Source organism: Polyodon spathula, chromosome 1 (assembly GCF_017654505.1).
Source record: "Polyodon spathula isolate WHYD16114869_AA chromosome 1, ASM1765450v1, whole genome shotgun sequence".
Lineage (NCBI taxonomy): Eukaryota > Metazoa > Chordata > Actinopteri > Acipenseriformes > Polyodontidae > Polyodon > Polyodon spathula.
In genome coordinates, this window is record NC_054534.1 from 48,618,703 (window position 1) to 48,642,612 (window position 23,910).

General features: G+C 39.5%; 1 protein-coding gene across 2 annotated transcripts in view; it reads left to right on the forward strand.

Annotated features, from left to right (window-relative positions):
- Window positions 1-23,910, forward strand: part of gtf2e2 (general transcription factor IIE, polypeptide 2, beta) — a 71,108-nt gene that overhangs the window by 5,505 nt on the left and 41,693 nt on the right. For both annotated transcript variants that reach the window (XM_041257031.1, XM_041257020.1), the window contains exon 3: window positions 16,581-16,663. In XM_041257031.1, coding sequence (XP_041112965.1) covers window positions 16,581-16,663 — 83 coding nt within the window. The remainder of the gene's footprint in view (window positions 1-16,580; window positions 16,664-23,910) is intronic.

Sequence of the window (23,910 nt, forward strand, 5' to 3'; positions counted from 1 at the left end):
TTTGCCAGTGCCTGGTTGCATAAAACATCTTATTAAGTATTTCACTTAAGTGTGACACTTCAGTGTATTTTTCATTTAGCTAAGGGAAAAACTTAAGGGTGTTGCACAAAACATCTTAACTGCTCTCCTTAGCTAAGGGAAAACACTTAGTATGCATGGACTATTTAAGATTTCGACCAATAGGCGAGTAACTTACTGTACTCTGTAAATCCTGTCTTCATGGCCACATTTGGGTAGTTAAGAAAAACTTCAGTATGGCTGATAAAAAAAAAAAAAAAAAAAAAAAAACAAAAAAAACCCAAACTGGACGGAGGAGGAAAAACATCATACTTATGGAGGAATATAATAAAAGAAAGCAAATAACAGGCAAACTATGTCCGAATTTGACAACTGCTATGAAGCAGACGAAATTGGTAGAAATAACTGAATGTGTGTATGCAAGAAATTTAGGAGCATCACAAAAAACAGGTAAATCTAAAAAAAAGGTACACTAAACGTATTTGTTTAAATAATTTGTATGGCTGTGTTCACAACAAAAGTGAGAGAAGTATCTTGTATTTAGCAGAATTAACCATTAATCTCACTTAAGATGTTATGCAACCTGCCAAATGTGTTTTTTTTTAAAGTATACATTTTTATAGTAATAAACGGGGAGCAGTGTGTGATTTATTCTTGTTTGGGGTTGTTAATCTGCTTCTAGCATTATACAGACATTTAAGAGAGTATTCGGTCAAATCAATAGTTTGTTATTAATTGCTCATCATCCAGTATATCCAAAGAATTTTCTCTCTGCAAATCCTTCTGCTAAGTGTGGCTCTGTCCTCTTCATTTTCCAAAAACGCTGCCGTACCGTTTTTTCGATTTTAACGGGCCTCAATAGGACATTTAATTATTTTCACCTAGTTATCCCCTAAAGTGTTTTGTGCAATGGTTAACTAACTTAAAGGAAATACTTAAATACAAATATTACTTAAGTAGAATATTTGAAAATCTGCAGAATTACTTCACTACAAACCATGACCGCATTGACAAAGAATTTCCAAAAGATTCTGAACATCTGTCTTTAAAAGTTAACGCTAGAACAGCCACGGTATTTATGCGTTATATGTGCTAATTTTGAAAATAAACATTTTGGGCCCGATATTCGAAAGGTTTGCTCTTCGCGCAGAGGGGTATGCGCGTCGCAGATTGCCGTTGTGCCGAAATTGTGCAAAGTTGCCGTATTCGAAACGTCCTTTTGCGCGTCACAATCCATTCTGCACTGTGCAGAAATAAAATGTATGCATCCTGCAATATGGGGGGAGTGGCCGACAATATGTGTGATCCTGGTATTTTCGAATTTAGTGCGCCAAGCACAAAACCATGTTTGTGACTCGCAGAATAAGGATTGTAAAAGGACTGCATTAACTCTGTGCACACTACCATTCTAGCAGTGACTACAAACAGGCAACAATGGGAACCCAGCAACAGCATCCCCAACATAGACGAAGATATGCTGAAAGGGTGTACCGGTCTCGGCACACATGAGGAGCTCTGCAATCGTCTCGACTCATCTATGCCACATGCTGCATGATCACCTGGCTAGAACAAACCTGTGCAGTCATGCCTTGTCTGAGCAATTGGTAGTGTCTGTCTCTGTGTATCCTGGCTACTGGGACCTTCCAGAAGGTATCAGGTGATAGTGTGGGGATCACCCAGTCAGCTGTGTCCACCACCTCGACCGGTTCATAACCACATTGCTGCGACGTGCTGAGGAACATATTAAATTCTCCAGTACCAGAGCAAACAGTGAGGAGATAATGTAGGGTTTTTATGAGGTCGCGCACCTGCCACGCGTGGTAGGTGCAATTGACTGCACCCATATTGCATTTCGGGTACCTGTTCCAGTTGTCCTGTTCTATCAGGATTCCAGTTGTATTCGGAATAATGGGAAATTTGAACAGCTATTCCATGCCATGTAAACAAGGAGTTCTGAATGAACTGTCTCGGTACGCACATTTGTTTTAAAATGCAAAAAAGAATGAGATTTGAGGCTATGGTTACTATGGGAAGCTGTAAGGTATTCATTTAAATAAGTATATTCTTATAATTTACATTGAATAGCCTTGTATACCAGAATATACCAGTGCTTCAACCTGTGTAAAGCCAAAGAAGTCCAGCCTACCAAATCGTATAATATACAATGATGTGTTAAATCTTGTATTTATATTATACCTCAATGCTGCATGATATAGCGAGTCCAGTTTACCTAAAGTTGATGGTGATGCAAACCTATATAGTGCATCACCATAGTCAATTTGCTGCAAAAACATACAAGCAATAAGCCTCTTTTTTGTTTCCATAACATAACATGTGCATATCATAGTGACGTTTATAGCTTATTCCCATGCCCAACAGACGAGTGTGGAAACATGCACTCACCTCTGTCCAGCACAATGCCTTCCTTCTGTTCCTTTAATACGGTCCTATTAGCATATGGTAATGCATCGGTAAATAGAAATATGAGATGCAAATGTATTCTAGGTGGACATTCAGTATGCACATAGCGCAATCAAATTTGAATTGGGTGAAAGCCCTAATTCGTCTGAATATACCCTTATCTGTGCGATAATTGTGATGCGCTAGTTCCAATAACTGTGCACCGCTGGCTCAAATAGTGTTGGAGTAACAGTCCACTCTGGAGTTGGGTACAATGGTACAAACGTACGATAGTACAGAACCCCAACCCCCAACCCGGTGGTATGATCAACCAATCCAAGACCTGTATTTTCTCTACAGCAGTCCAATCATAAGTTATGAGGCGGGACAAACAGTTCTGTTAACTGTAATTTCTGGCTGTTTTTATAAGAACATAAGAACATAAGAAAGTTTACAAACGAGAGGAGGCCATTCGGCCCATCTTGCTCGTTTGGTTGTTAGTAGCTTATTGATCCCAAAATCTCATCAAGCAGCTTCTTGAAGGATCCCAGGGTTTCAGCTTCAACAACATTACTGGGGAGTTGATTCCAGACCCTCACAATTCTCTGTGTAAAAAAGTGTCCTATTTTCTGTTCTGAATGCCCCTTTGTCTAAACTCCATTTGTGACCCCTGGTCCTTGTTTCTTTTTTCAGGCTGAAAAAGTCCCTTGGGTCGACACTGTCAATACCTTTTAGAATTTTGAATGCTTGAATTAGGTCGCCACGTAGTCTTCTTTGTTCAAGACTGAACAGATTCAGTTCTTTTAGCCTGTCTGCATATGACATGCCTTTTAAGCCCGGAATAATTCTGGTCGCTCTTCTTTGCACTCTTTCTAGAGCAGCAATATCTTTTTTATAGCGAGGTGACCAGAACTGCACACAATATTCAAGATGAGGTCTTACTAGTGCATTGTACAGTTTTAACATTACTTCCCTTGATTTAAATTCAACACTTTTCACAATGTATCCGAGCATCTTGTTAGCCTTTTTTATAGCTTCCCCACATTGTCTAGATGAAGACATTTCTGAGTCAACAAAAACTCCTAGGTCTTTTTCATAGATTCCTTCTCCAATTCCAGTATCTCCCATATGATATTTATAATGTACATTTTTATTTCCTGCGTGCAGTACCTTACACTTTTCTCTATTAAATGTCATTTGCCATGTGTCTGCCCAGTTCTGAATCTTGTCTAGATCATTTTGAATGACCTTTGCTGCTGCAACAGTGTTTGCCACTCCTCCTACTTTTGTGTCGTCTGCAAATTTAACAAGTTTGCTTACTATACCAGAATCTAAATCATTAATGTAGATTAGGAATAGCAGAGGACCTAATACTGATCCCTGTGGTACACCACTGGTTACCACACTCCATTCTGAGGTTTTTCCTCTAATCAGTACTTTCTGTTTTCTACATGTTAACCACTCCCTAATCCATGTACATGTGTTTCCTTGAATCCCTACTGCGTTCAGTTTGATAATTAATCTTTTGTGTGGGACTTTGTCAAAAGCTTTCTGGAAATCTAAATAAACCATGTCATATGCTATTATACTACAATTACTATCACACACACTATTAAATGAAGCTGACCTTTATTTATTCCAGTACATACGTAATATTGATATCCAAACAAATACATTTTCACTGTATATAAAAGCATAATTTTGTTTTTGTTTCTTATTTGGATGAGTTGCTAACTGTCGTTTATTTTCTTATACCATATACAGGCAGGACCTGTACTCAGTGTGACTTTTGGCATTCTTTACTACACACATTGTTGGAGTTCTGAATGCAGCTGTAGTTCAATGTCACTATTTAGATCTGAGATGGATACGTTCTACCGTGTGATGTGAGAGTTGCAGGTCTGAAATTTGCTTTTGCAGTTGATTGTTGTTTGGACATTGGATAGAAATAACATCCCTACGGCAAGTTTTCACAAACTAACCTTCGAAGAAGGGTTTTTTTGTACGGGCAATGTTCCAGGTCACTTGTTAGGAGTAGGCTAGAGTCACGGTCTCAGATTGCTTGGCAAATTTGGTCAACATTTGCGTCTGGGTTTATCCATTTGCTTTTTACCGACAACAGTCATTTTGACGGGTACATTTTAATCAGCTCGGATATGAAAATGAAATACAAACTTTCAGATACAACTCAAAAAATATCTAACATTTGCATAGCAGAAACACCATATTTAAAAATAAAAAAATAAAAAAGGGCCCGATCTTCAATCTTCACGCAATCCCATCGCTAAATTTGTGCCTCGCAAAAAAATAGTGCTTTGGCACAAAATGAGAGATATTCCAAAACAGAACAAAGCAGTTGCGAGACATTGGAATATAGCAGTTTTCTGACCAATTCGCAAATCTGTTTGTGCCTCGCAAAACCGTCTGTGCATTCACTACCAATATAACAACTGCACACAACAGCCAAGAGAGAATGCAGAATGATGGACAGTCACCATTAGTAATGCAAAATGCTGCTATCATTGATGTTGCCACAGTATGTACCGATATGACAGCAGACAAGACCACACAATATATCGTGCACACATACATACGGACCATTCAAATACACAACTGGCTCCATAGCTAGGCGCTGAGTTTTCAAATTAATGTACAGATAACGCCACTGTTTTATTGAATATGGACAGTATTGTATCACAAGGAAATACTATATAGGTTTCTTTAAAGGCCAGCTGATCCGACTGTATGTTTTGGAAGTAAAACTTTAAAAAAGACTTACTGTCTTTTTTCTAAATGATTTTTTTTTTTTTTTAATGTAAGATGTGCTGTGAAAGTCTAACTGTGTTAGCACACTCTCTGATTTGTAAATGTAACAAGGTCATTCACCTGCAAAGTAAACATCAAATCGAGCATTTTTATATACACAATACACAAAAATGTGTTGTTATTCATTCTACTCACCCATTTGAACATCACGATTAAGCCTAGTTTGTAAGGTTTTGAGTGTCGCCGGAATGGATTTTTTTCGTTATGCCATTTTTTTGTATGAATCATAACTCATTCTAAATACGCTCCTAAAATGTTAATTGTAGCCTACTATGATTCTCAATAAATGAACAGTCTCTGTACAATTAGCAACGCCGCTATTCAGCAAACTGGACAGCTGCAGTCTTCCCAGCAACAGCGAGTGGAAGCGACAGCGAGTGGGAGAAGTACAGGCGTGGAAAAATACAGAACAGTTTAGAAGCAGTAAGGAGAAATGCCATCTTGAATTGCTTTAATCAGAAAACAGAGGACATTGGGGAAACACAGCAGCAGCTCAAAGTCAAACAGCCGCGAGTGTTTTTCTGATAACAAACAAGCTGAAACTCGGAGCAGCTGATTCAAATTCAGCGCCGTTCTGAGACACGGACGAGGGGAGGAGCCAACAGCACAGCAGAACAACGCAGTTAAACGAGGCAGTCTTCCCAGCGACAGCGAGTGGAAGCGACAGCGAGTGGGAGAAGTACAGGCATGGAAAAGTACAGAGCAGTTTAGAAGCAGTTTGAAAGCAGGCTGACGGCTGCAGAAGAAACTCAACTTCAAAAGAAAAAAAAAACCCTCAACATGGTCTTCAAGCCAGTAATCTGTGACACCTGCTTTACGTGGGAAATCCGAGAAAACCCAGCGGCACTAAACCAAGTGTGTGTAAAGTGACGCGCGATCCAGGATTTGCATAAACTAGTAAGTATGCTAGAAATGGAGCTGGAAGAAGTGAGACAGCAACAGGATCTTGAGGAACTGGCACACCCACAATTCATGGAAGTCTGCATCACCCCTAACAGACTGAAAGCCACCAAGGAGATAGAAGGTCAGAACAGCTGGGTTCAGGTAGGCAGAAGCAGGGAAAAAAAGAAACTTCGTCAACCACCAGAAATCAAAACAACCAACAGATTTGAGTCACTTCAGAATTTTGATGAGCAGAACCAACAACAAGAGAATGAAAGGAACAACATGCAGGACCCCATGGACAGTGGTGACCAGACAGCAAAAAGAAGGGAGGTCATGATTGTTGGGGACTCCATATTGAGAAACACAGCAAGTTCAATTCGCAGTTTGGACCCCCTTACTACAACAGTGTGCTGCCTTCCGGGAGCCTCGGTCAAGTACATCACTTATAACGTGGACAGTCTCCTAGAACGAACAGTAGTCGACCCGGTAGTAGTCGTCCACATCGGTACAAACAACATTGGAAGAGACAGACCAAAATCCCTGCAAAACAAATTCAGAGAGCTAGGAAGGAAATTAAAAGAGAAAACCAAAACTGTGGTATTTTCTGGTATACTACCGGCACCTTGCAAAGGACCATATGGACAGCTGGAAATAATTAATCAAAACGCATGGCTGAAGACGTGGTGCACACGGGAAGGCTTCACCTATCTTGATCATTGGACCACATTCTACAACGAGGACTATCTGTATAGACGGGACGGACTGCACTTAAATAACAAGGGAACCAGTCTACTTGGAGAAAAGATCCTCGAGCAGGTTCAGAAGCATTTAAACTAGAAAGGAAGGGGGGAGAAATCAACAAAAAAACAGAAGGGAGACCGCATCAAAACAAGAACAACAACTCAGGTAAGACAACCATTAAATGTATTTATCTAAATGCTAGAAGTATCAGAAACACAATTCTAGAACTTGAAGCTACTGCACTAACAGGTAACTATGATGTGATAGGTGTTACAGAAACGTGGTTGTCTGAGAGTGATGGGGACGAATATAATATTTGTGGGTATACACTGTATAGGAAAGACAGGCAGGACAGAAGAGGAGGAGGGGTAGCGCTATACATAAGAAACAGTCTTGAAGCCCAGGTGTTAAACCTGGACAAAGAAAATAAAACCGAATCAATATGGGTCAGAATAACAGACAAAAATTCAAAGGGCATAATAATAGGAGCATGCTATAGACCGCCAGATTCAGATGGTGAGCAAAATAATCTGTTATACAATGACATTAGAAATGCGTGTAGCAAAGGAGAAGCCATACTAATGGGGGATTTCAACTTCCCCCAAATAAAATGGGAAAACCTGGTGGGTAGCACAAAGGATGAAATAGAAATGGTGGAAATGACAAATGACTGCTTCCTAACACAATTTGTCAAGGCACCGACTAGAGGGGAGACATGCCTTGATTTAGTCTTTTCAAATAACGAAGATAGAATAACTAAAACAGAGGTCAGAGAACCACTGGCAAACTCAGACCACAACATGGTCTCATTTGAAGTGTTTTTTAAAACCCCAAAAGTAATGACTAAAGCTAAGGTTTACAATTTTAGAAAAGCAAACTATGAAGGTATGAAACAGAGACTAACAGAAGTAGATTGGAGTAAAATAGAGAAAACACCCACAGAAGAAGGATGGTTGTTCTTCAAAAATGTAGTACTAGAGGCGCAAAACAATTACATCCCTAAAGTAGACAAATCTAAATGTAAAACTAAATTGCCAAAATGGTTTAATAGATCAATTAAAAAAAATATTCAGCGAAAAAAGGCACTTCATAGAGCATTAAAAAAGGACCAAAAAGCAGAAAGTACGCAGAAAGAGTACACAGAACTGCAAACGCAAGTCAAAAAGGAAGTTAGAAAGGCCAAGAAAGAAATAGAAATGGACATTGCTAAGGGAGCTAAAACCAATTCCAAAATGTTTTTCCAATATTACAACAGCAAGAGAACATTCAAAGAGGAGATTAAATGTTTAAGAGATACAAATGGCAAAATCGTAGATGAAGAAAAAAAAATAGCAAATATATTAAATGATTACTTTTCACAAGTTTTTACAAAGGAAGATACTGACAACATGCCCCACATGTCATCCAGTTCCTATCCAGTTTTAAATAACTTTTGCATAACTGAGGCAGAAGTGTTAAAGGGACTAGGAGCTCTTAAAATAAACAAACCCCCTGGGCCGGATGAGATCCTCCCAGTAGTACTCAAAGAAATGAAAGAAGTAATTTACAAACCGCTAACCAAGATCATGCAGCAGTCTCTTGACACAGGGGTGGCACCGACAGACTGGAAAATTGCAAATGTAATACCGATCCACAAAAAGGGAAACAAAACTGAACCAGGTAATTACAGACCAGTAAGCCTGACTTCTATTATATGCAAACTTATGGAAACTATAATAAGATCCAAAATGGAAAATTACCTTTATGGTAACAGGGTCCTGGGAGACAGTCAACATGGTTTTAGGAAAGGGAGATCGTGTCTAACTAACTTGCTTGATTTTTTTGAGGATGCAACATCGATAATGGATAATTGCAAAGCATATGACATGGTTTATTTAGATTTCCAGAAAGCTTTTGACAAAGTCCCGCACAAAAGATTAATTCCCAAACTGAACGCAGTTGGGATTCAAGGATCCTGGATTCAAGATTCAGAACTGGGCAAATGTTCTTATAAAATATCAGTGAAATGCTAAATTAATCACTTTTTAAAGTTTGTGGCTCTTTGTCACTGTACCTTTTATTTGCTTGGCTCTTGGTCTGTGAAAGGTTGGCCACCCCTGCCATACACTCTAACAAGAAAAAGTTCTGTATAGAACCTTTTAAGGTTCTTTGGCATGCTTCATATATGGAACCATAAAAGGGTCAATATAGAACTGTTTTAGAGGGTTCTATTGAAAGAACCCCATATGGTCCCATAGATTGAACCCAAAGGGTTCTAATTGGAATCATCAAGGGTTCATTATAGAACCCCTATCAAGGACAGGATTAAGGGCATCTTTTTATTTACACACAAAAAAAAATTAATAGCATATTCCATATTCATGTACACAAAAAACATTATAAATTAGCTACTAGTAGAAGCAAACGTGTCCTTATTTTTATTTTTTAATGCTGGTGTTTAACACGTTATCTCAGTCTTAAACCCGTTATTATTTGCATATTAAACATAAGGACCCTAATTAATTAAGAAATGCTTGTAATAGCAACATTCTACAGTAATCGTATTGTTTGAAAATGTTGCCAATTTTATTGCCTTGTTTTTAGCTAACGTTAACAGATACCTGCATGAGTTCCTCTGTAATGACTGTACACAGCAGCTTCTGCAGCTGTTGCTAGGAAGTCGTGAAACAGCTTCCGGGAGCATGGGACCGATGAACAAATAAAACAAAATTTTGATACTTATTTAATTTATTTATTAAAGAAAGTTATGCAACACTCAGTGCCCTTGTGTGAAAAAGTAATTGCCCCCTTAGACTCTATAACTGGTTACGCCACCTTTAGCAGCAATCAAACACTTCCTGTAGTTATTGATCAGTCTCTCATAGCGCCGTAGGGAAATTTTAGCCCACTCTTTCATGCAGAACTACTTCAACTCAGTGACATTTGTGGGTTTTCGAGCATAAACTGCTCGTTTCAGGTCCTGCCAGAACATCTCAATGGAGTTTAGGTCTGGACTTTGACTAGGCCATTCCAAAACTTAAAATGTATTGTTCTTCGACCATTCTGATGTAGACTTGCTTCTTTCTTTCTGATCATTGTCTTGCTGCATGACCTAGCTGCGCTTCAGCTTCAGCTCATGGATGAATGGCCTGACATTCTCCTGTAGAATTCTTCGATACAGAGCAGAATTCATGGTTCCTTCAATGATGGCAAGTCGTCCAGGTCCTGATGTAGCAAAGCTTCCTCAAATCATGACACTACCATCATGATGCTTGACTGTTGGTATGAGGTTCTTACTGTGGAATGCGGTGTTTGGTTTGCGCCAGACATAACGGGGCCCATGTTGGCCAAAAAGTTCCACTTTTGACTCATCTGTCCATAGAACATTGTTCCAGAACGCTTGAGGATCATCCAGGTGCTTTTTGGCAAACTTGAGAGGAACATTCATGTCCTTCTTAGTGAGCAGTGGTTTCTGCCTTGCTACTCTGCCATGAATCCTATTTTTGCCCAGTGTCTTTCTGATGGTGGAGTCATGAACACTGATCTTAGCTGAGGTGAGAGAGGCCTGCAGATCACTGGATGTTGTTCTAGGGTTCTTTGTGACTTCCTGGGCGAGTTTATGCCTTCCTCTTGGAGAGATTTTGGCAGGACAGCCACTCCTGGGGAAAATGCACTACTGTCCCAGACTTTATCCATTTGGACAATATGGCTCTGACTGTGTTTGGTGGAGCACCAGAGCCTTAGAAATGGCTCTGTAACCATTTCCAGACTGATAGGCATCAACAACTTTTTTTCCCAAAGGTCTTCAGGAATTCCTTTTGATCGTGGCATGATGTGCTTCTAGAATCAGTGTGCTGACAACTTCACTCTGATGGTAAGGGCCAAAGTTAGTCAGATTTATATTGGGCAGGCCTGGCCCAAATCAGGCCTGATTGTTAACCAAAGTACTCAAACAGCTGACCCTAATTATCCCTTTAATTCGGTTGAGTTAAGTGGGGGGGGGGGGGGGGAATAATCCCTCTATATACTACTACAACCCACAAAAAGATCTGACCACACTCAATGTGCATAAATGCAGAAAATCAGACACATAAGAACATAAGAAAGTTTACAAACGAGAGGAGGCCATTCGGCCCATCTTGCTCGTTTGGTTGTTAGTAGCTTATTGATCCCAAAATCTCATCAAGCAGCTTCTTGAAGGATCCCAGGGTGTCAGCTTCAACAACATTACTGGGGAGTTGGTTCCAGACCCTCACAATTCTCTGTGTAGAAAAGTGTCTCCTATTTTCTGTTCTGAATGCCCCTTTTTCTAAACTCCATTTGTGACCCCTGGTCCTTGTTTCTTTTTTCAGGCTGAAAAAAGAAACCTTGGGTCGACACTGTCAATACCTTTTAGAATTTTGAATGCTTGAATTAGGTCGCCACGTAGTCTTCTTTGTTCAAGACTGAACAGATTCAATTCTTTTAGCCTGTCTGCATATGACATGCCTTTTAAGCCCGGAATAATTCTGGTCGCTCTTCTTTGCACTCTTTCTAGAGCAGCAATATCTTTTTTATAGCGAGGTGACCAGAACTGAACACAATATTCAAGATGAGGTCTTACTAGTGCATTGTACAGTTTTAACATTACTTCCCTTGATTTAAATTCAACACTTTTCACAATGTATCCGAGCATCTTGTTAGCCTTTTTTATAGCTTCCCCACATTGTCTAGATGAAGACATTTCTGAGTCAACAAAAACTCCTAGGTCTTTTTCATAGATTCCTTCTCCAATTTCAATATCTCCCATATGATATTTATAATGTACATTTTTATTTCCTGCGTGCAGTACCTTACACTTTTCTCTATTAAATGTCATTTGCCATGTGTCTGCCCAGTTCTGAATCTTGTCTAGATCATTTTGAATGACCTTTGCTGCTGCAACAGTGTTTGCCACTCCTCCTACTTTTGTGTCGTCTGCAAATTTAACAAGTTTGCTTACTATACCAGAATCTAAATCATTAATGTAGATTAGGAATAGCAGAGGACCTAATACTGATCCCTGTGGTACACCGCTGGTTACCACACTCCATTCTGAGGTTTTTCCTCTAATCAGTACTTTCTGTTTTCTACATGTTAGCCACTCCCTAATCCATGTACATGTGTTTCCTTGAATCCCAACTGTGTTCAGTTTGAGAATTAATCTTTTGTGCAGGACTTTGTCAAAAGCTTTCTGGAAATCTAAATAAACCATGTCATATGCTTTGCAATTATCCATTATCGATGTTGCATCCTCAAAAAAATCAAGCAAGTTAGTTAGGCACGATCTCCCTTTCCTAAAACCATGTTGACTGTCTCCCAGTACCCTGTTACCATATAGGTAATTTTCCATTTTGGATCTTATTATAGTTTCCATAAGTTTGCATATAATAGAAGTCAGGCTTACTGGTCTGTAGTTACCTGGTTCAGTTTTGTTTCCCTTTTTGTGGATCGGTATTACGTTTGCAATTTTCCAGTCTGTCGGTACCACCCCTGTGTCAAGAGACTGCTGCATGATCTTGGTTAGCGGTTTGTAAATTACTTCTTTCATTTCTTTGAGTACTACTGGGAGGATCTCATCCGGCCCAGGGGATTTGTTTATTTTAAGAGCTCCTAGTCCCTTTAACACTTCTGCCTCAGTTATGCTAAAGTTATTTAAAACTGGATAGGAACTGGATGACATGTGGGGCATGTTGTCAGTATCTTCCTTTGTTAAAACTTGTGAAAAGTAATCATTTAACATATTTGCTATTTTTTTTTTCTTCTTCGGGGCAAATACTTTTTCACGGTAAGTGCTAAAAGAATTAATCCAAACTTAGATAACATTAAAATTAGAAAGGTAATTTTTAATGTTATGATGAATATTCTGACATGCTAAATGTTAAGCAGAACAACACAGTGACTAATAAGAAAAGGCAAGATACTTGGAGTTGGAAAGGAGTTTTTTTATTTTTTATTTTTTTTAAAACTCTGGACTGCTGTTCAATGTAAAACATCTACTGTTAACTTTCTGTGAATGGATGGAGTAACGTCAATATTTGTATTAAACATTAAAAGTACAACCAGGTATCCTTGTTTTGAATTATTTACAGGTTATTGAATAAACACAAACTAACTTACATCCAAAGGGACATAGAATATTTTGCATAAGCTGTCATGCTATGTACCACCCACCAAATGCAGCATACTCATATTTGGAATATGCCTAGAGTATTTGGTTATGTATTTTACATTCTGTATTGTGTATTTCAGAATACTAATATGCATTTAAAATGACAAGGGTGTTTCTGACGGTACATCTGATGCAGTATTCTACAATGTTATAATGTTTGAGCTTTTAGAAATACTGCTTTTTCCAATCTCAAAAAACATGGATAATATTGCATCCCTTCCTTTGCTACCTCCTTGTCTCTGAAGGCACGTTGCCAGATCCTCATCCTCATTTTTTTATTGTGTCTGTTGCCTCCATCTGTCCAGACCACAGGATCTGTGTAATTTTGGTTCCCCAGTATCTGAATTTTCCTTATTTATTTTATTTTATTTTATTTATGCATTCTGTTTTGATTGATAGATATGATTCAATTTATTTGTTTACTTTTATCTTTAACACTCAAAATTGATGAACACTTGGGCTGCACTTCTTTACAATAGGGTAAGGTCTTTGCCATTTTGCTTTATGTGGGTGAGATACTGCTCCAAGTATCTTTAACATTCTCATTTGTCCTACTTCCTGTGGCCTAATGCCTTTCATAATATATTCGATCTTTGGACCTAGATATCCCTATGGCTTGTACTGCCAATATTGCACTCGTTCATCTTGGTGCAGTATCTGTACATAGTAGCCACCAGTGTCTGCTGTGGCTTGTGAAACACTGAGCCTGAGGGCCAAATGTTTTGTCTTTACCATATTTCTACCTATCTGTCATTATCTCATACCCATGCTTTTGTTTGGAGCTGCTCTGATGCCATCAGGGTCATTGGCAAAACTACATCCCACTGCTTACTGCTCTGCATGGTCAACTAGTCAACAATCACAAATAATTTAACAGAGTTTCTGGAATGTTTAAATTGAGTTAGGCTGTTGCTAGAGATTGTGTGTTAGCGGCTTCTCAATGACCACATGTGAAGCTAGTGATCTAAAATTGTAAATATTGTAAATAAACGCCTTTTATTTATTTTAAGTTTTACGTTTTTTAAGGCATTTATTTTAAGTTTTACGGTATGTGGAATGTAATAAACGAAAACCAAAATGGCGAGTTTTTTTCCCCTTCACTTTACAACGCCGTTTCCATGTTTTTGTTTTATGTGAAGTGTTCAAAGTTAAATTTCAGTTTTTGTTTGCTGTTCAGCTACAAAAAGGCACAAGTAAAGCTCATGTTATTACTTTACTAAAACATGTCAGTGGCCCCTGTTTACTGTGAAGAAACGACAATGGCAAGGAATGAAAAAAATAATAAAATGCATTGTCAGCTTTATGTACTATTTATTTTGGGAATAAACAAAACAACATTTATCTTGAACTGCTATTTGGCATCTTTTTGTTTTGCAGTTAATTTGCTGGGGTAAAGTAAGTCCTGCACAATGTATTCTTTACTCCTTGGAATATTTTTCTATTTTAACATGTTACATGTTGTAAGGTCTTGCTGTAAAATAAAGGCGCACACACAGCGGCCACACACCCCTGCCCCTGCTGCTTAGCTGTGTCTGCCTTCAGAACAATATAATGGCTTTTATTACTTTTTGAAAAACAAACGAGTATCCTAACAAATATTTCAGTTATGAGCAAGTATCCGAACATGAAAAATCACGTGTTGGTCCCAGCACTAATAAATTTAAATTCTTTGTATAGCCAAAATAGACACTCCTCTGTTGCTTTTATTTTACATTTAGGTTTTATGTAACTGTCACCATATTTCTCCCATTAATTTTTAGAGTTTACTTCTGTTACTGTTTTAAAGTTCCACATTTGAAACGACTTCATATGGTGTACAGCAATGGAGTTTAAGTACTAAAGAACAACGCACCACCTGCCTTTTTGTTTGGAGGATTTTTCACAAATGCAGTTGACGCATAATTTTTGAAAAAGTGTTTCTCACTGTAACTGACCCAGTGGCGCACTGCAGTTTCAAGCACAGTGTCTACTGCAGTACTAGGGAAGTTTTCCATTGAATCCACTGTACAGCATGTGACATCTGCTGGTGAAAAACTTAGAGCGTAAGTCCGAGCTTCACGTTATTACATTCTACGTCATCCCGCTGAAGGATGCAACAAAAATGGTGTTGTTGTGATAAACAAAAAAACACAATTTATTTGTAAACAAAAATGAACAAACCATTACTGTTAACTTTAACTACTTTATTTTTAAGAAAAAAAAATACAAAACACGGGAGTTGTATTCTCTTATGGATGGAATGTTTCAGTCTGGCGTCCACCTTGAAAACAAAGGATGTCACTGTGCTGCAGTGAGCGTTTGAGCGTTTACACTGGCAGGAATCCAATGCTACCAATGCATTTGATCCTGATCTGTACCATCTCCCTGAGGAAGTACATTGGATCCAATTGCAGAGCATTTACACTGCCATTTCTGAGCAGGATCAAATTCTATCAGTTCATTTGATCTGGATCAGAAATGGCAGTGTAGAAACGCCTAATGTCACCGTGGAAAATACCTTACCACACTTTAACATTTTTCTAGGTGGCAGTGTTTATTCTTCTATGTTGTATGTGGATTTTATATATATATATATATATATATATATATATATATATATATATATATATATATATATATATATATATATATATATATATATATATATATATATATATATACACACACACATGTGGATTACAGGTACATTATACAATGGGGACACTTACCCCAATGGGGACACGCCTCAGTGGATTCAGAACAGCACTTGTAACTTTAATTCTTTTATCGTAACTGAAATATTTGATAATAAAATTGTGTGTACTACAAGCTGTGAATTTCTGAATTTAGGTTGTTTGGTAAATAACAACAGGGGGTTATTTTCTCTCAAATTGAAACAAGTGTTTTTTTGTTTTTTTTAAATAGATTTTTCATTTAATAACTCAGTTACAGACACAAATCAATTTCACATCAGTGGTCATTTCTTAAACCATCACACTTGTGTGTCTTTATAGTTTAAATGTGACATTTTTGCTGGATAGTTAGTAAGAATGGTAAATATTGATTAAACAGATAGAGAACACACAAAATAGGATATTGACTCTCAGGCCCTGTGAAGTGGTCTAGGAAAAAAAACAAAAAAAAAAAAACTCATGAAAATCACAGATCGGGTAACTGGGCCTGATCTTGGGTGTAATTTTTGTCTGACTTATTTCCATAGAAAATAAAAAAGCAATTGGATTGAATGAGTACATTTCTTGGTGTTCAAATAGTAGCATGTAAGAAATCAAATATTCTGAAAGTATAGATGGTATTAAGGATACCTTTTAAGTTTATGGTCACAAGCTGACACCCTTGGATCCTTCAAGAAGCTGCTTGATGAGATTCTGGGATCAATAAGCTACTAATAACCAAACGAGCAAGATGGGCCGAATGGCCTCCTCTCATTTGTAAACTTTCTTATGTTCTTAATAATATACCAAAGAAACGCTGGATTGCTTTTGTAACAGTTACATCTTATGCCTATCATTTATTAATCTGTTTATTTATTTATTTATTTCAGATGGATCATTTAACTTGAAAGCACTCTCTGGAAGTTCAGGGTACAGGTTTGGAGTTCTGGCCAAAATAGTAAACTACATGAAGGTAATGGAATCCCCTTTTTGTTATCGTACAGTTTCTGGTGCATGAACAGGGATTCAAACAACTTGTCTGCAGATCCGTGTGTGGCCTAGAATTAAAAGATGCAGACTTCTCATAACGTTGATCGATTTGTAAGCACAAACTGAATTGCTGAGAATGAACAATCTTCATCCCACAGTATGAGAACATGGATATTCAGATTTGAATTGCATTAGAGTTTTTGATTTTTCTGTCAGTTACCTTTTTAATCTGCCACAGTAAGCAGACGTTGCTAGTATACAGAGAAATTAATGACTACCTAGCAACCACAGCTCAGGGAATGGCTATCACACCTGCAAAAGGCAGACAGAGTTTAGAAATGTGCAAGATCAGAGTTTGAAACTGATTTTCATTACAGGAGAGTAGCTGTTTACTTCTTGCTAATATTGGTCTTGACTTTTTTTTCCCCCAAGATAAGATTAGATAGTAGCAGTGGGGACCAACCAAGATGTAGCTTTGCTGTAATGTATGCAATACACATAGCCCCTGCACCACAGAGATAGCACGGAAATAAAAAAAGGAGATGGCTGCTTCCGCATCCAGCGCTCTAAGAATATCACAGACATTTGCCAAGCTTTTTGTGATGTTGTTGTAATAAAATAATGACTTGGATCGCATTATTGAGGAGTTTGGTGATAAAACAAGTGATCAAGAGAGGATTTATCAGTATGCATGACTATGAAGAGGAATGTGAAATACAGCAAACGGGGTGGGGCTTGGCTGGAGATGCAATACTGAGTGTCATTTTGATATGCATTGCTTTAAACCTGTTTTACTGTGAATTTTTTATTTATTTATTTTTAAACGGCGCGTGTGAAAATAAGTTGGACCTGACGCGCCTGACAAGCACTGAATAAATCGACCGCTAAGGGTTAAAGAGAGGCCGGATAGGAGAGGCGAGACAGAAAGGCAGTGCAAGGGCTGAAGAGGATCAACAGTAGTACTCTACCGGGCAAGCTTAGTCTAGTGCTTTCAGTTTCGTCTTCTACCAAGGTTGCTGTGGCCACTTGCTGTGTATGAGGTTTCCTGTCAACAGTAGAGAGACTGGAACCCTTGATTAGTTCATACGTTGTAAATGGCTGGGAGATCCACGATGCCTTAGCATGGTAGCACTTTACATTAAAGGGAGAGCCTATGTTTATCCAGTAGAAGTGGGTTGTCGGAGACTCTGCTACCCAGAGAAACTGGGCTCAGTAGACAGGAGAGTTGTGGTGTATAGTGAAGGCTCTGTTTGAGGAGGCAGAGTGAAATAGTAGCTGCCTTTGGTTGAAAAGGAAAGAGGTCGATTTCAAAAGAGAGGTGATAGATGAAGTTATCAGTGAAAGGAATGGGTAGCTAAGGTGGGGGGGGGTGGGGCGGAGTGGGGTGGTGCTGGGATGCAAGCATCACGGTCAGGCCTTCCCGAGGCTTTGTGGGCTAATTGACGAAACATGAAGACTTGAGGTGCCCATCTAATGACCCCCGCAAAGTACCTCACCCAGCCCATTCTAGACAGTTGCATGCTGAGGCACTGCCATTATGTTTGCTGATGTGCCAGGGAGGCCACAAATAGGTTGATCCCTGGAGCCAGCATTACACTTCAGTCATCAAAACCAGACCAATAGGAAATCCATGACACCTGCCGGACGAAAAGCACTGTTACATCTTGGTTGGTCCCCAACACTGCTATCTAATTTTAGCAATACACATAGGTTATTGACTTGGTGGGCTTGAACTGCATACATGCCCATCTGATATCTGCTAGTTTGCCATGTAACCGATTGCTGCATGCCAGAAGCCATCTGTTCTCCTACTACCCTTTCAAGGCCCTAATAATGACTTCCTTTGCCACGGTGATTACCAGTGGAGAAATGGTGCAACCTGCAATGATTCCGACTTTGAGAAACTGATAAGTAATGGTAAACTCTGAAGCTGAAATACAAAACTGCAAGTCCCCGAAGTAGGCTTTCACTAATCCTGTGATAGAACTGGGTACACTGAAGAACTCAAATGCAGCCCAAAGAAGCTTATGAGGCACTGAACCATATGCATTAGCTTCTCCTTTTTTTGCAGATTTTATCTGTTGCCAGATCACACTGAGATGTTCCAAGCATCCTGGAAAGCCTGGGATACCTGCTTTAGTATGGAGGTGTCAATCATGCGTTTCTTCAATGGATAAGTTGACAACCTTTGTACCATGCTGAACATTATCTTGCCCTCCAAATATAATAGGGAAATTGGACAGAATTGGCAGGTGCGGGCAGATTTTATTTTTCTTATCCCTTTTGGGTGAGACCCCTCCTGCTCTGCGTCATGCCCTTGGAGCTACCTGTTTTACACACTCTATCTTCATCAACCTCCACAAGATTCTTAAAACCCCCTTGGTTCGGTACAGTACACCATTAGGCCCAGGCGATGATGAAGCCCTTGCTTTCTTCACGGCTTGTTCCACCTCCTTCCACATTGTTCCAAGAATCTCATCAAGCAGCTTCTTGAAGGATCCCAGGGTGTCAACTTCAACAACATTACTGGGGAGTTGGTTCCAGACCCTCACGATTCTCTGTGTAAAAAAAGTCCCTCCTACGTTCTGTTCTGAATGCCCCTTTGTCTAATCTCCATTTGTGACCCCTGGTACTTGTTTCTTTTCTCAGGTTGAAAGTTCCTTGGGTTGACATTGTCAGTACCTTTTAGAATTTTAAATGCTTGAATCAGATTGATGCGTATTCTTCTTTGTTCAAGACTGAATAGATTCAATTATTTTAGCCTGTCTGCATATGACGTACCTTTTAAACCTGAAATAATTCTGGTCGCTCTTCTTTGAACTCTTTCAAGAGCAGCAATATCCTTTTTGTAGCGTAGTGACCATAACTAAACACAATATTCTAGATGAGGTCTTACTAATGCATTGTAAAATTTTAACATTACTTCCATTTATTTAAATTCAGCACTATTCACTATATATCCGAGCATTTTGTTGGCCATTTTTATAGCTTCCCCATTAGATGAAGAGATTTCTGAGTCGGTATAAACTCCTAAATCTTTAATAGGCTCCTTCTCCAATTCAGTATCTCCCATATGGTATTTATAGTGTACATTGTTATTGCCTGCATGCAGTACCTTATACTTTACTCTATTAAATGTCATTTGCCATATGTCTGCCCAGTTCTCAATGCTGTCTGGATCATTTTGAATGACCTTTGCTGCTTCAATGGTGTTTGCCACTCCTATTTTTGTGTCTTCTGCAGATTTTAACAAGTTTGCTTACTATACCAGAAATTTTCACTGAACAAAAATAAAAACGCAACATGCAACAATGTCAATGTTGGCATTCATATAAGGAAATCAGTCAATTGAAATAAATTCATTAGGCCCTAATCTATGGATTTCACATGACTGGGAATACAGATATGCACCTGTTGGTCACAGATACCTTTTTAAAAAAAAAAAAAAAAAAAAAAAAAAAAAAAAAAGGCAGGGGCGTGGATCAGAAAACCAGTCAGTATTGGTGTGACCATTTAAGAACATAAGAACATAAGAAAGTTTACAAACGAGAGGAGGCCATTCGGCCCATCTTGCTCGTTTGGTTGTTAGTAGCTTATTGATCCCAAAATCTCATCAAGCAGCTTCTTGAAGGATCCCAGGGTGTCAGCTTCAACAACATTACTGGGGAGTTGATTCCAGACCCTCACAATTCTCTGTGTAAAAAAGTGTCTCCTATTTTCTGTTCTGAATGCCCCTTTTTCTAAACTCCATTTGTGACCCCTGGTCCTTGTTTCTTTTTTCAGGCTGAAAAAGTCCCTTGGGTCGACACTGTCAATACCTTTTAGAATTTTGAATGCTTGAATTAGGTCGCCACGTAGTCTTCTTTGTTCAAGACTGAACAGATTCAATTCTTTTAGCCTGTCTGCATATGACATGCCTTTTAAGCCCGGAATAATTCTGGTCGCTCTTCTTTGCACTCTTTCTAGAGCAGCAATATCTTTTTTATAGCGAGGTGACCAGAACTGCACACAATATTCAAGATGAGGTCTTACAAGTGCATTGTACAGTTTTAACATTACTTCCCTTGATTTAAATTCAACACTTTTCACAATGTATCCGAGTATCTTGTTAGCCTTTTTTATAGCTTCCCCACATTGCCTAGATGAAGACATTTCTGAGTCAACAAAAACTCGTAGGTCTTTTTCATAGATTCCTTCTCCAATTTCAAATCTCCCATATGATATTTATAATGTACATTTTTATTTCCTGCGTGCAGTACCTTACACTTTTCTCTATTAAATGTCATTTGCCATGTATCTGCCCAGTTCTGAATCTTGTCTAGATCATTTTGAATGACCTTTGCTGCTGCAACAGTGTTTGCCACTCCTCCTACTTTTGTGTCGTCTGCAAATTTAACAAGTTTGCTTACTATACCAGAATCTAAATCATTAATGTAGATTAGGAATAGCAGAGGACCTAATACTCATGCACCGCGACACATCTCCTTCACATAGAGTTGATCAAGCTGTTGATTGTGGCCTGTGGAATGTTGTCCCACTCCTCTTCAATGGCTGTGCGAAGTTGCTGGATATTGGCGGGAACTGGAACATGCTGTCGTACACGTCGATCCAGAGCATTCCAAACATGCTCAATAGGTGACATGTCTGGTGAGTATGCAGGCCATGGAAGAACTGGGACATTTTCAGCTTCCAGGAATTGTGTACAGATCCTTGCGACATGGGGCCATGCATTATCATGCTGAAACATGAGGTGATGGCGACAGATGAATGGCACGACAATGGGCCTCAGGATCTCGTCACGATATATCTCAACATTCAAATTGCCATCGATAAAATTCAATTGTGTTTGTTGTCCGTAGCTTATGCCTGCCCATACCATAAGCCATGCACGCTGTCTGCCATCTGCCCGGTACAGTTGAAACCGGGATTCGGCCGTGAAGAGCACACTTCTCCAGCTTGCCAGTGGCCATCAAAAGTGAGCATTTGCCCATTGAAGTTGGTTACGACGCCGAACTGCAGTCAGGTCAAGACCCTGGTGAGGACGACGAGCACGCAGATGAGCTTCCCTGAGACGGTTTCTGACAGTTTGTGCAGAAATTCTTCGGTTGTGCAAACCCACAGTTTCATCAGCTGTCCGAGTGACTGGTCTCAGACGATCCCACAGGTAAAGAAGCTGGATATGGAGGTCCTGGGCTGGCGTGGTTACACGTGGTCTGCGGTTGTGAGGCTGGTTGGACGTACTGCCAAATTCTCTAAAACAACGGTGGAGGAGGCTTATGGTAGAGAAATGAACATTCAGTTCTCTGGCAACAGCTCTGGTGGACATTCCTGCAGTCAGCATGCCAATTGCACGCTTTCTCAAAACTTGAGAGATCTGTGGCATTGTGTTGTGTGACAAAACTGCACATTTTAGTGTGGCCTTTTATTGTCCCCAGCCCAAGGTGCATCTGTGTTGATATGCCACATCTGTCAGGTGGATGGATTATCTTGGCAAAGGAGAAGGAGATGTAAACAAATTTGTGCACCGAATTTGAGAGAAATAAGCTTTCTATGCATATGGAAAATTTCTGGGATCTTATTTCAGCTCATGAAACATGGGACCAACACTTTACGTGTTGCGTTTATAAAAGTGATTGTTTATAATAAGTGTAGATTAGGAGTAGCAGAGGACCTAATACTGATCCCTCTCTGTGGTACTCCATTGGTTACCTCACTCAATTTTGAGGTTTCTCCTCTAATCAGTACTTTCTGTTTTCTACATGTTAACCACTCCCTAATCCATGTGCATTCATTTCCTTGAATCCCTACTGCGTTCAGTTTGAGAATAAATCTTTTATGCGGGTCTTTCTCAAAAGCTTTCTGGAAATCTAAATAAGCCATGTCATTTGCTTTGAAATTCTCTTGTCGATGTTGCATCCTCAAAAAATCTCCCTTTCCTAAAACCATACTGACTGTCGCCCAGGATACTGTTACCATATAGGATTTTCTATTTTGGATCTTATTATAGTTTCCATAAGTTTACCCATAATAGAAGTCTGGCTTATTGATGTGTAGTTTTGTCTGTACGGTTTTGTCTGTCAGTACAACCCCTGTGTCAGGTGATTGTTGCATGATCTTGGTTATCGGTTTGTAAATAACTTTTTTCATTTCTTTGAGTACTATTGGGAGGACCTCATCTTGCCCAGGGGATTTTTTATTAAGAGCTCCTAGTCCCTTTAACACTTCTGCCTCTCTTATGCTAAAGTTATTTAAAACTGGATAGGAACAGGTCGGCATGTGGGGCATGTTGTCCATATCCTGCTTTGTAAATACTTGTGAAAAGTAATCATTTAATATATGTTGTGTTTTTTTCTCTTCACCTATGATTGCCATTTGTATCTCTTAGACATTTTACCTCCTCTTTTGAATGTTCTCTTGCTGTTATAATATTGGAAAAACTTTTGGTTTTAAAATTGGTTTTAGCCCCCAGAAATGAGCATTGCTATATCTGTCGCATGCCCTTTCTAACTTCCTTTTTGACTTGTGTTTACAGTTCCAGGTTCCCTTTCAAGTACAAAATATATTCCATTACACAGGGGTTAACCTATTACACCCGATTCCACTAAACACTCTACCAAAGCTGCGTCTGTGCCCGCGACGTCGGCACACCTGTCTCCACCCCCGCAGGAGACTAGCTACTTGCAAGACTGCGCTCAACGCCATTTCTTTTTCAGCCTTTCCACAACACAGAGTGAGCTCAGCATGAGAGAGTGAAACCTCACTGTCTTTGGCCAGAAGCAGTCAGATAAGCCTGTCTTAACTTATCATATGATAAGTTTTATCAGTCGACGCTTGTACAGAGTTTGTCAGCGAATCACAGGCCCCCCAGGGGATGCTGGAGGAGCTAAACCTGGTCACTGACCCCCTGCTGCAGCTGTCCAAATACAATGTACAATCTCTTGGCAGAGGCCTCACAGCACAAATAGCTGCTTGTCGACAGCTTTGGCTCTCCCAGGCACAAGTGCCTGATGGGGACAAGGCCTCTCTTTTGGATGCCCCGGTCACGCCGGTCCATACGTTCGGTCCAGCGGTGGACGACCTTTTACTGAGCTCCCAAAAGGCACACAAATCCACCAAAGAGCTGGTTCGCTTGCTGCCCAGGAAGGCTCCTCAAGCCAGGAAACAAATGGCGCCTTGGTGCCCTAGGGCTCAGCAGCCCCAGACAGTGGCCTGCAGGTCGGGCGGCTACCC